Source organism: Lissotriton vulgaris, chromosome 12 (genome assembly GCF_964263255.1).
Source record: "Lissotriton vulgaris chromosome 12, aLisVul1.2, whole genome shotgun sequence".
Taxonomy (NCBI): domain Eukaryota; kingdom Metazoa; phylum Chordata; class Amphibia; order Caudata; family Salamandridae; genus Lissotriton; species Lissotriton vulgaris.
Window position 1 is genome coordinate 68952413 of NC_141700.1, and position 13312 is coordinate 68965724.

Below are 13312 nucleotides of genomic sequence, written 5' to 3' on the forward strand. Positions count from 1 at the left end.
TTACTTGCTTAACGTAATTGGCCTGTCTGTGCCGGATTTACTTCCTCTTTGTGGACGTGGAGCATTGACCAAGTACTGATTGCTTCATCTTGATTAGTGTCCTTCTGCTGTTCGCAAGATTGTGGTTCTACTTTTTTTTCTTCTAATTCCTGTCATTTTTACGTTTTTATTTTTTTTCTTCCAGTCCTATTGCTTCTTCCCTCCTATCCCATATTGTCCAGGTTTGCTTCTTCACTCCTAACCCACTCTGCCTTGTCTGTATTGCTTCTTCCTTCTCACATTTCAACCCCCCATTGTCTGTTTTGCATCTTCTCTCCCACCCCCGTTGTCCATGTTGCCTCTTGTCTCCCACCCGACATTGTCAGTTTTGTCATTTCCCCACTACCTCCCTCCCATTGTCCTTGATGCCTCTTCCTAAACAATACCCCCCCTCATGTTTTCTGTTTTGCCTCCGCCGCCACCCGCCATAAAAAAGCCATTATGACACGGCCAGCACTGGCTGCAGAAAAGAGCTTTTTTTTTTGCTTTTCGTAGCATAGTGATTTTTTTATAATATTTGTAGTGCTTTTTTAATATCTTTTAGACACGCTGCTCTACAACATGGCTTAAAGACATTGGCAAAGCAAATAGCTGTCATATAAGTGCGACCTATTGGCTTTGGCAACGCTTTTTAATTACTTCTAAATCAGTGACCCGGCAGGGCTCACTCCCTTAACACCCTTAACATTTGCAGGACCCTAAGCACGTTTTAGGTGGTCAAGTAACTACTCTGGTTTTATCACTTCTTGCTTCCTACCGTTGACAAAGTCGTAAAGCGGGCCTATGTGTTTATTGACTTTTCAAATAATACCATCTAGGTACTGAAGCATGTCTATCAAACCATTAGCAGCACTAGAACGCAACTATCAGGGTGAGTCACAAAGGTAACTTACACTTGTGATCATTTACGTGACTGTATGTAAGTAAGGCAAATTAAATCGGCATATTTCTAATATGATGAACACAGGTAAATTATAAAACTGCATAATGTGTGAAAGCCACTGTCGTTACATTTCACATGTCTGGGAAAATACAGTGGCAACAAGCAGTAAGCGATTGATTCGAAAAAGTTTGAGTATTTTTCTGACATTGGCGTAAGAAAGAGCTACACGCCTTGATAAACATACCTCACCGAAGAGAGGGAAAGCCTGGCGTTTCTTGTGGGCACCACAGGCCGCTCAGAGCTGAAATTTGCAATGTGTCGCATGAGTCCCATCAGGAAAAACTTCCAAATAAAAATGTACCCGGGCTTTAGTAAACCACATTCGAACAATGATCTCAAACATTTACTTTTTCCTTACCTGGAAATCTAAACATATCCGGAGCCGCCTTGAAAAGTGGAAAGCTTTGCGTCATTAGGGAGACAAGGAAATACAGCAATGGACTGATCAGGACAGCAAGGCTAGATACCGCAGTCCAATAGGAAAAATCAAGGATGATCTGGAGGTGAGAAGCATGGGAGTGGTGTTAAGCAGCAGCAAAACAAAGGAGAGCCATTTGTTATTCTTTCAGGTGGAGTACCACAGACTGTACTGAAAATAGAGAAATCTGTTACCCCAGCCCCATTAAGATGAGACGTTTACTACAGTGTTTTATTATTTGTCCGACCTCTGCTGTTTTTAAATCAGGGAGAGTTACAAAACTTCTCCTGATCTCAACCACATATCCTCGAAACAGACACGTCTCGTCCAACCTCGTGAACCCCGAAAAAAATTAAGGTTATGGGTTTGTTAGTCATTATTTGGAAAATGTGGTTTTCTTACATAAGGGATAGAGATTTTCACTTAAATCCAAGCAAAGAGACGAACGCTGTTCTTGGAACTGTATTACCGAGCTTCCTTGAAAGGGAGTGATTTTTGCTTAGTGCATAATGCTTTCCTTGAGATATATGCTGGCCCATACTCCGTTAAAAGTACAACAGGATTGGCAGCATTGAGGGATAAACTGTTTTGAGGTATTTCTGTATTCCACCATCAAATGTGTTAGACAATTGTTACTCAGCTGCTGTGATAGGTCTACAAGGTAGTAGAGAACTAAGTAGAAGCTTTAACACTACCCTTTGAAAGATGAGAAGGCACAATTTGCCTGGCAGTATCAGCTCTCCGAAAGTATTGTTCATCCACTAGATCTGGCAAAGATCTCCTCGTTTGCTTGTTTGATAACTCTGGTACTTTTGTGACAAAATCTAAAGCACATCTAATCTAATACATACCAAACAAACTTACTGAGTAATAGTTATCTACATCAGGAAACCTTGTTTTCACTTTCGTAAATTAAAATAATTCCCTAATCCCGCCATTTTGTACTCCAGACTCTGCCAATGCAATAGCTCTTAGATCCACAAAAATGTCTCTCTCATATAGCAATGCTCCTTTCTAACACCTAAATACAACTTTTAACACAAAGTGAATTGGTTATCCCAAAGGATTTACTTTATTCTAAGCACTGCTCCTCTTCCAAAACACCCAGTGTATCCTTTTCTTCCAAAGTCACTGGCTTATATCAAAGCTTTCCTATCCCTGAGCACCACCCCATATCTGTAGCACCTCTATTTTGTATTTTATTGCTGCCTTTATATAACGCTATCTACTCCTATGTATGGTGCAGAAGCTCTTGCTTACAAAAACAGCATGCTACATCATGTTGGGTGTGTGGTTAGAAAGATGTCTTTGTTTTGATCCTACGTGGGAAGGGTTTCTATGTTGTGCGTTATGACTACCAAGATGTGTTTATCTTATTAGAGTACGCACCTCATAGCAGTGTGTTGGATGATGAAGTGTAAGAGATAGACACACAGTTTTATAGTTTTCAGAGTGCTCTGAGTTTGCAACAGCTTTTCAGGTATCTTTATTGTATTTGATATGACATAGTCTGGTTAGTTAGTTACCACACCAGGTTATTCAATCTGAGATTGTGTGTATAGTTTTGGTCTTGAGCTGACATGGCTGGAGGGGGAGAGAAATGGAGAGATCTGTAGGGATGAGCACTTTTATCATCCCATATCTTTGGGCATTATTACGATCGCGGGCGGACGGAATGCGGGACTGACACCTGCAATTAGGATGCCACCGCCACAGTGGCGGTGGCATCCTACATTCCCATCATTGTGGTGGACGGAGCTCAAAGCAACGCCCGCCACAATGCTGGGAATGCACGTTGTGCATTGACATGCACAAGGGGACAGGCACTGTGCAGTGCCTGCCACCTTGTCCACGCCAATGCAAGGGGGTACCCCCCATTGTGCACCCCGGCCCACAACACCCTGGGGGCCCGCTACGGGCCCTCTACAGCAACGACCAAATGCCTCTCCATGGTGGCAATGCCGCCATGGAAGGGCTGCTTTCATCTGTCATCATAATATGGATGGCGGTGTCTTGCATTATGCATGTTTCCGCCCGGTAGACGAGTTGACTGGCGGAAAAGCGGCGGACGGTCTTTCCATCCGCCGCGGATCCCCAGCCATCCTAATATGGGGGAGGGGTCTTTGAGGTGTGGATGGCGGGCGGATCGCCCCCGCCGGGCCAGCAGTGACTACCGCTGGGCCGGCGGGGTGATTCGCCTGCCATCCTAATGGGCCCCTAAGTGTCTATGTGAGATGTGAAAGAAGCTGTCAGATTGCATGGATATTTGTTACCTGCAGTCATTGGACTATATTAAAGTACTCCAAAACTGTCCAGTAAACGAGTGACAGATATATTCAGTTATTCCATGCCTGCTCATTTGGTGATGTTTGTTTTTTTGTCTGTACAATGTCGGTGGTGGACAACCCTAGTAGCAGATATTACTTATTGGAACTTAATAGTTATACGTTATAATGTGTTGCCGATTGTTGTGTATTATGATTTAGAAGTGTTGTGGACGATAAGAGTCTTATATGAAAATGGACCATAAGAGTTTTATATGAAAAGATATAACTATATAATGCCTCGACGACCCATAGGCCAGTCCTTTTTTGCGTACTTGCATAATGAAAGTAGTTTGGTGGTTGAGTAGTTGTCAATTCGTGGATTGCAAGCTGAAGATTGCACTTGATTGTGTGGCTGTCTCCTGGGCTCTGTTGCCTGGCTGCAGGTGTAAACACACTTCATATGCCATTGCCAAAGCATTCTTATACCAGAGCACTCCTTTTATCCTAAAGCACACCTCTTATCTCAAAGCCAGACCCAAAGAACCCTTGTTTCAAAGCAGATCTCATATGCCAATGCGCCCTTCTTCTTTCAAAGCAGTCTTCTTAGCCCAAACATTTCTCCCACACAAAATCATTCCTCTTATTGAACGTTCCATTTACCTGTTTTCCATATGCTACTCCTCTAATGTAAGAATACTCCTATTATCCCCAAGCATTTCTCTACCCCAGTCAATGCTTCTTATCCAAAAGAATTGCTGTAGGCCAAGTGGCATAATTTATGCCAAAACATTCATCCTGCTTATCCCAAAGCATTGCTGTTATCCAAAAACATTCCTCTGACTTTTCATGCCAAAGCATTATTCTTACCCCAAATCACACCTCTTATACCAAATAATTTCTCTTACACTGGAGCACACCTCCTATCCCAAAGTGTAAGCGTTACCTCAAAATATCCCTCTTCTCCCAAACCACTTTTCTCTGTTACCATGCTTGCCTTATTCAACTGCACTCCTCTTCAGTCAGTGTCCATCATATTGAAATGCACTGCTTATACTACTGGACACACTACTATTCAAAATCACCCCTCCTATAGCAAAGACTCAGCTACAACCACATCTCTTTTAGTGCATTTCTTATTTTGAACCCCCCAATTTTATTGAGGTATATGTGGGGGAATCTGCTTTTTTTGGGGCTTGTCGGAAGGGTGTATTCATGGGGGGGTTAGATTTTATAAGCAGTCTGGAACTGGATATATGTTCACGTGAACAAACCATGAACAACGAGGGGTGAATTAGAGGCTGCCTACTAGAAACCTGAGGAGGATTCTGACATTTCATGTGCGACACCACCTGACTAGAATTCCTCTCTATAGCACTCATATAGAGCATTTCTCTCCTTTACAAATGAGAGTCTGTCCCCGGCAAAGCCTAACACTTGAGAGTTCGTACCTGGTCCAATTGTGATACCAATTGCAAGAGTTTTACATTGCTTACCAGGTGCCCACTTCAGAAAGGTTGTTCTGTGGGTCAGTGAGACTTGCTCGCAGAATAGGTGTGACTTACTTCTATATCTTCATGTACAATACACTGTTACTCAAGAGCAAGTGTTTGTTGAACGCATCATTTTTTGTGAGCTTCCAATGTGGCACGTTATTTGAAAATATAAAAAATATTCTTATATTATAAATAAGAGCAGGTCTGATGCAATGTGATTGCAAGAATATTTGGCTCTTAACAATTGCCTTCGGGAATACAGTGGAAGTCGGTTGAGTTGGTGCTGGTTAGTGTTTTTTTTTTAGTTTCTTGCACATTTTGTTAGAAACATGAATAATACATTGTTTTGCTAAGGCACATTATACCACAGTTGCCATCCTAACATTCAACTGTGTGTAAAACGAATTCTCACAATTCTGCACGGGAAAGAGAGACTAGTTTGTTTTATTATGAGCTGAACTTACAGACAGAGATTCTCGCAAATGTTCTTATCACATTGTCTTGTAATGACCATTCACATTCTGAGTCTTAAAGGCAGTGTAAAGTACAACTCTAGTATCAAGTAGATACGCTTTATTGGTAACTCTGCCAGTACATGACTGCAACTACAACTTAACATATCAAGGCTCAAATCCAACTGCCCTTCCCCAGAACACCCTCAACCCTGAATTCCACATTACCTAATAAATATGCAGGATGCATTCCAAATGTGGAATGCAGCAACACCACACATCCCCCTCCTGCATTCAATCAGCAAAATAAAAGAAAGAAAAGGATAAACAACTATATACAAGACAACTGATAATATATACAAAATTATATCTACAAATAAGGCTAACACATGACAAAATATTTAAGCTCTTGTGGAGTCCCTCAGGGCTCCTCCCTCTCTCCCCTGTTGTTCAATCTCTACCTCCTCCCTCTTGTCCGAGCTCTGAAGGAGCGTAAAGTCTGCACCTTCAACTATGCAGATGATTTCCAACTCATTTTTTCCACCAGTAACTCTTCAGAGTCGGTTTATGCCTTTCAATCTACCATGCTGTTCATCAGTCAATGGATGAACAAGAACCATCTAAAACTTAATCCGTCAAGACGGAGCTGGTTTTAACAGGTGGCATTGCTAAAAATCCAGGGGACCCCACTTTTGGCCTAGGTTGCTGGTCAGCCTCCCGTTCCTTCAAGTTCGGCTAAAAGCCTAGGGGTGATTGTCAGTCAGGATCTTACTCTGAAGCCTCAGATTAGATCGGTGATCTCCACCTGTTTTTTTCAACTTCGCAAGATAAAAAAGATCTGTAGATTTCTCACTAAAGATGCCCGGATTCAGGTGATTATCGCCATGGTCATGTCGCATGTCGACTATGCCAATTCATTATACTTTGGCATCCCTCTCTATCTTTCCAGACGCCTACAGATAGTACAAAACCAGGCTGCACGTCTGATCGTCCACCAGCATAGGCATCATCACATCACTCCTCTCTTGAAGCAATTACACTGGCTTCCGGTTGTTCAGCAGTGTTCTTTCAAGACTGAATGTCTTATTTTTAAGTCACTCAGTGGAAGGAGCCCGAAATCTGTTGATAATTTGATTAACAAATACGTTCCCACCCGAAATCTTCGTTCAGCTCACAAAAATCTACTACTTATCCCTTATTTTAGACTAAAGCGTACTGGTGGTGCCAGGTTTTCCACCTTGGCCCCCATATTCTGGAATTCTTTCCCCCCCAAAATTCGCTTCTGTACCAATCTTCTTGGTTTCAGATGTCTCTTAAAAACATGGCTTTTCGGACAGGCTTTCTGAACCCTTCTTTATGACTTGGATCTCAACCAAATTAGCGCCATGAAACCTCCCCGGTGTACGCGCGCTCTATAAATTCATTTTAGCATAACATAACATAACAAGGAGTGCGAATTACTCTTCCCATTCTACCTACCCTTCTAGTACCATTATCCACATACTCCTCTTCAACCAGACATGCATTCAATTCCTCCTTTGCACACGTCGCTTCTCCCTGCGCCTGGACAATCTCATCATCCACTTCATCTTCCTACAACCAATCATTTAAATCTATAGAATCATCCACATCTCCTCCTTCTCCTTTTACAAAATCTCTATATTTAGCAATGAGACTTATGTGCCACACTCGATTATCAATTAATCTTGCAGAATTTCTCACACATTCAACAACTCTTAAGGTTCAGATAATACGCTCTCCCCTTTGGGCACTTTATCCCATTTTTTTTGTTTTCACCCAATCTCCTACTCTTAACGTCTCCTCCCTATTAGCATTCTTCTTATCATACTTCCTTTTGTATACTTGCAGTGCTTTAATGATGTTGCCCTTGATCACTTCAGGTGACCATTCCACATGTTATCTTTTGTAAACTGCTCCCTTCCACGCATTAAGACAAATGGACTGAACCCTGTTAGAGATGACTTCAATCGGTACCCCCACAACATCTTTTTGACTTCCACTTCCTAATTCCTCTTATTCTCACAAGCACTTTGTATAGTACCTTTAATCACTCGATTAAAGCGCTCACAGCATCATTTCTAGCTGGATGATGAACCGAAGTTCTAACATGCTGTACACCATTCCTCTTCAAAAATTCCTCAACCTTTGTTGCAGTAAAATGTGTTCCATTGTCACTTAGAAGTCTCTTTGGTAAACCCTCTTTAAACAAGCACCTCACTTAGAAATTACACCACAATGTCCGCATCTGCCTTTTCAACAATTTACAATTCCAACCACCTACTGCAATAGTCCACTAATACAATGATAAACTTAGTTTCACCATATTTTGACAGCACAGGACCCACAACATCCACTGCCAACAAGTCCCAGACCATATCTGGACACTCCATGGGCATTAATTTTGGTCTGAAAGTATGTAAACTTTTGTCTGAGTCAGCACACTGACCACAATCCTTTACGTTTCTTTCTACTTCAAGATCAATTCCCGGCCACTAATAAGAAGCTTTAACTCTTTTCTTAGTTCTCACTATTCCAAAATGTCCTTCATGACACAGATTCAATTTTTTTTTCTAAGACCAAGTGGTGCTTTAATTTTTCCACCCCTTGTCACAAATCCAGACTACACACTCAACCCATTTCTTATCTCCCGAAAACTTCTCCCTTCAGCTTAGTTTGGTTTCTCCCCCCCCCCCCCAACCTTTCAAAATCCACTTCTTAACCTTTTTTAACAATCCATCTTTCTCATATTCAACCATCCACTCTTTCCTCTCAATAGAATTCTCTCCTTCTTCTTCCACCAATGCAATTTGATAATCATCCCATATACTTCCCGGCACCTTCTTAACTGGTAAAGGAATCCAACTCAAACAATCAGCAACCGTGTTCTGTACTCCAGGCACATACCTAATCCTGTAATTGTAATCCTGTGACCTAATTGAAAGTCTTGCAATCCTTGTTGTAGCTTTCACCTTTCCACCTGTTGTAAGTAAAGTTACCAAGGGCTTGTGATCAGCTCTTACATCAAACTCTGTTCCCCACAGAAATGTTCTAAAGTGTTCCATGCCCCATACACACCCAAGAGTCTCCCTTTCAATCACCGACACTTCTTCAGCAGGCGTTAAACATCTTGATGCAAAAACAATCACAACTTCTTTTGTACCATTCTCAATTTGTGTAAGCACTGCTCCCAACCCTTTTCGACTCGCATCCACCGTAAGCAAACTTCACAACTCTGGATCAAAATCCTTGATTGGAGCTGCGTTACACTCTTCAACTGCTCAAAAGCTTCCACACATTTTTCTTCCCAAACAAATTTGCATCTCTGTTTAAGCAATTGTCTCAAATCATAAGATTATTCCGCAACTTTTTTCACAAATTTGGAGTAAAACTCCGCAAGGCTTAAAAATGAATGAAGTTCATCCTTAATCTTCGGTTCTGGTGCTTCCTTAACAGCTTCAATGAGTTCTTTCCTCGGAGAAATGCCGTCCTTCCCAATCACATGGCCCAAGTACGTTACTTTGTTCTGTGCAAATCGACATTTTTCATATTCTGCCGTTAACCCTCTTGCTTTTAACACTTCCATGACTTCCTTCAGCCTCTCATCATGTACTTGTCTGTTCTCATCCATTATCAACACATTGTCTTGAAAGTACAGAACCCCAGTGATACCTTTCAGTACTTCACTCATTGATCTTTGAAGAACGGAGGCCGTTGGTCCAAATGGCATTCTGACATATTGGTAACATCCAAAAGGAGTTATGAATGATGTTATCTTCCTGCTTTGCTCATGTAACCGAACCTGATGATAGGCTGAAGACAAGTCCACCTTTGAAAACCATTTCATTCCTTTTGTTTTGCTCAGAAGTTCATTTATTTTTGGTAAAGGAAACTTGTCCACTTGAATCTCTCTATTTACACCTCTCAAGTCCAGAAATAGCCGTATTTTTTCATTGGATGTGCGCGTGACTACAATTGGAGACATCCATTCCAATGACTATTTGCTCAATCACTCCAGCTAACTCCAACCTGTTCAACTCTTTCTCCAACTCACACCTTACAACAAATGGAACATTCCTCACTTTAAAATTCCCAGGAACTACACCTTCCTTGAATATAATCTTATGCTTAAACCATTTAAGAAAACCAATTTTTCCAGAGAATACTTTCTTATATTCTTCACACATCTGTTTTCCAAAATCATCTCCATCATTCAACACCAAGACTTGTTCTTTACTATTGTGATTGAGAATGATGTTCAAGCCTCTTTGATCCTTCCAACCAAAAGCACATGGTCCGTACTCCGCTACATACATCCTCCCTTCAGCCCTTTGAACTTTAAAAACAAAGTAAACATCCCTGTATCCCACTATGGGTATAGCTTCCGCCGTGAAACTCTCAGGTTTAGTCACAAGCTTTGAGTTCTTCTCCAATCGCATTTACAAATTTTTCCTTCCACATCTCTGAATTGACTATAGTGTAAGGTGACCCTGATCTGCCACCAGAATGACCTGAACACCTGCAACAACTATCTCACAGGACGGTTTACTTCTTCTATGACTCTTAATATCTAAAACTGCATCCTTAACCATAATTACTATATCATCCTCTTAAGAACACTCCTTTTCAGTGTCATTTTCTTTGGGTTTCTCTGTCACACATTTAACTCTCGTTCTGATATCCTTCCTTTTTCATGAACGTGCAAAATGTCCAATAAGACCACAATTTGCTCACTTCTGATGCCTTGCTCTAGAGAACCTACTGGTAGCCAAATGGTCATGACTTCCACATCTATAGCAGTTAAGAACACCGTGCACATCTTTTTTGACATCTACTGTAAAGGAACACTTGATTTATTTTGCGTCTTGTAATCTTATGTTTTATTACTTAAATCCTTTTTGCTAACAGTTTTACTATATTTCTTTTCATTCACTGCACATACTTTTTCCGGTTCTTTACCCTCCTCTAATGCCGCTTTTGCGCATCTCAAGGATATTTCAGCCTTCCCCACAACTGCTAGTACTTTGTTTAAAGTACCATCACCCATGGACCATAATCTTTCCTGCACCCTTTTATTAATATTAAGCATAATCATCTGATCCTGTATACATTCTTATTGTAATGGACCAAATCTACAAGGTACCGCCATTTAAAAAAAAATTGCTAAGTAATCATCAATCATCTCACTTCGTTCTTGTTTCCTGCAGATTTTTTTTATCTGTCAATAGCAATACAAACTGTAGGTGCATAATTCTTTTCTAAATCTTCTAATGCATTGTCATAACCATCTGTTTCCCCTTCTCGCACTTTCTTTTCCATTTGGTTATATTGTATAATGCCCTCTGGACCTAAAGAATGCAATAAAATACCTTTCTTAATATCTGGTGTAAGACTTTCACTGTTAATTGTAACCATGTAATTTATGCATCACCGCTAGTGACGCACTCAATACTTTTTAACATCGATGTAAAATGTATGGCTCACCAGTTGTATAAAAGTACTCCCTCAGGTGTGCGCATCACTGTGAGTGTATGCACTGCAAATTTCTTCTTTCAAACATGTATTTTCTTTTAAACTTAATGCGCTTCACAATTCCTTTAGATCCGATGTGCACATCACCGATGAGCAAAGCGCGATGTTTCCTCAGACATTCACGCACTGCTTTCTTTCTGTTGTGCGTTTATCCTTTCTCCGTCAATTTCCCCTTCTAAAATTGCTGCTCCTTATGCGTGACGCTACCACGCTGATGTTTTGTTCCCAATCAATGATGGCCGCCACTCACGCTCTCCTCGCGAGACCGCGCTTGCTTTCTCAGTCTTCCTTTAACTCCAACTGCCTCTGATGCTCCGTCGTGCGACTTGTACACAATGCCTCTTAAATCAATTTCCTCGCATCCTCCTAGCGCCGCGTTTCATCCACTTGTAGCTCACCGTCAAATCTTCAGATATTTCTCCTTTCTTTCATTTATTACATTTCTTACTTCTTTTAATTTTCTTTTCTCCTCTTCAGTTTCTTAACTTTACGCGTAGGTTCCTGCAGAATTGCCGCTTGTCGCCAATTTGTAAAGTACTACTCCAGTATCAAGTAGGTAAGATTTATTGGGAACTCTGCCAGTACATGACAGCCAGTACAACATATCAAGGCTCAAATCCAACTTCCCTTCACCAGAACACCCACAACCCTAAATTCCACTTTACCTAATAAAGATGGAGGATGCATTCCAAATGTCGAATGCAGCAACACCACAGGCAGAGATGTCCACTGTTGATCCCCGAGAATGGATCAGGTTAAAATATATTATAAAGAATGACTGTAAATGTTATGACATTAGCGCTTGAACAACACAAGGGGCTGTCCTTCTTAGCACCCCTTAGTTCTGTCTGCTGCAGGAGGGTGTTTTTCCACATGCTTCTGTGGGTGCTAGCCGTCATGGAAGTAGGACACCTGAATTGCCCTGTGATCAAATGTTCAGGAATTATGTTTGGGTACCTCTGTAGGATATGGAATAATTACCAAGTCAGAGGTTATCTGGAAATTTGTATGGATTTTACATTCTCAGACCAATGTTGGTTACAGCAGATTTAATTTACTGCAGGAGTTGTCTGTATGGCTCAGTGCATATAGTGGGTTCTGCTTCTCCTGCAAAAAAGTTTGAAGCATATCAACAAGTGGAATTTCTTACACCATTGGAATAGTATGATGGATGAAATACCCAGGTAGCTCTGCTGCAGATTTAGCACTCCCACTAGAAGTCAGATAAATGTAATTACCAGTCTTCCTAAATCATTCTCTGTGTATCTTGCTGCACCTGCCACTCATCTGTTCTAGACACACAAGAATACGCACCCCTGTGCTCATCTCACGTAAATTAATTTGCTTTAATTGCACCACACCCTGGAATAGCCATGAACATTGCTCGCTTCTGTTCCCCATCCTCTCTACATATCATCCTGTCTTGAAATGGCTCTTCCTGACTGTGATTCCACACAAACATACACACACTCACAATTGGCCTGAATCACAATACTAGGTTTGCAGGTGTTCATATACGCAAGTTTAGATCTACTCTTAAACCTAATTGTAAATCTTCTCGATTTTTGCTATTTACCGTTTCTGAATGGAGACTTACACCTCGATGTAGACTTAAGGCCTTATTACGAATTTGGCGATCCATAGAGCTGCTAAACCTGTAGTGCCAGTCTGACCGCAGCCGCACTGAGGGACCGCCTTCAGTATTACGACTGCGGTGGTCGGACCGCAACAGGATCACTACGACTGCCGGGGATCAAGTATATAACAGCGGTCATGCAGCGGTGAGGAGCACTAACAGGGGTGGCTTCTCCATTGGGGCCAAAAGGGTGTCGACCCCCCACAATTTTGTTGCACCTGCATCTTTTTTCTCGAAATCTTACAGCTTTTATATGTAACGAAACAATTTCACTAATCATTTCCTTACATGTAAATGCTGCAATATCACCCTACACCAGAGGAGGGCTCCTGGAGCTGAATTGCACATGTGTCATATTTCAGGCATGGGCTGTTACGGCCCATCCTTTCACAGATGCAATACATATCTGACATGCTGCACTAGCGTCAGGCAGTGCAGCATGTCAGATAATGGTGAATTGGGAACTGTCAGTCATGCCACCTTATGCCCCATCAGAAGCCATGATAAAAGAAAA

General features: G+C 41.5%; 1 protein-coding gene across 1 annotated transcript in view; it reads right to left on the bottom strand.

The window, feature by feature from the left end:
* Positions 1-13312, bottom strand: part of ATP8B3 (ATPase phospholipid transporting 8B3) — a 379813-nt gene that overhangs the window by 14459 nt on the left and 352042 nt on the right. The window contains exon 26 of the mRNA XM_086947162.1: positions 1341-1479. Within this exon, the coding sequence (XP_086803288.1) occupies positions 1341-1479 (139 nt within the window). The remainder of the gene's footprint in view (positions 1-1340; positions 1480-13312) is intronic.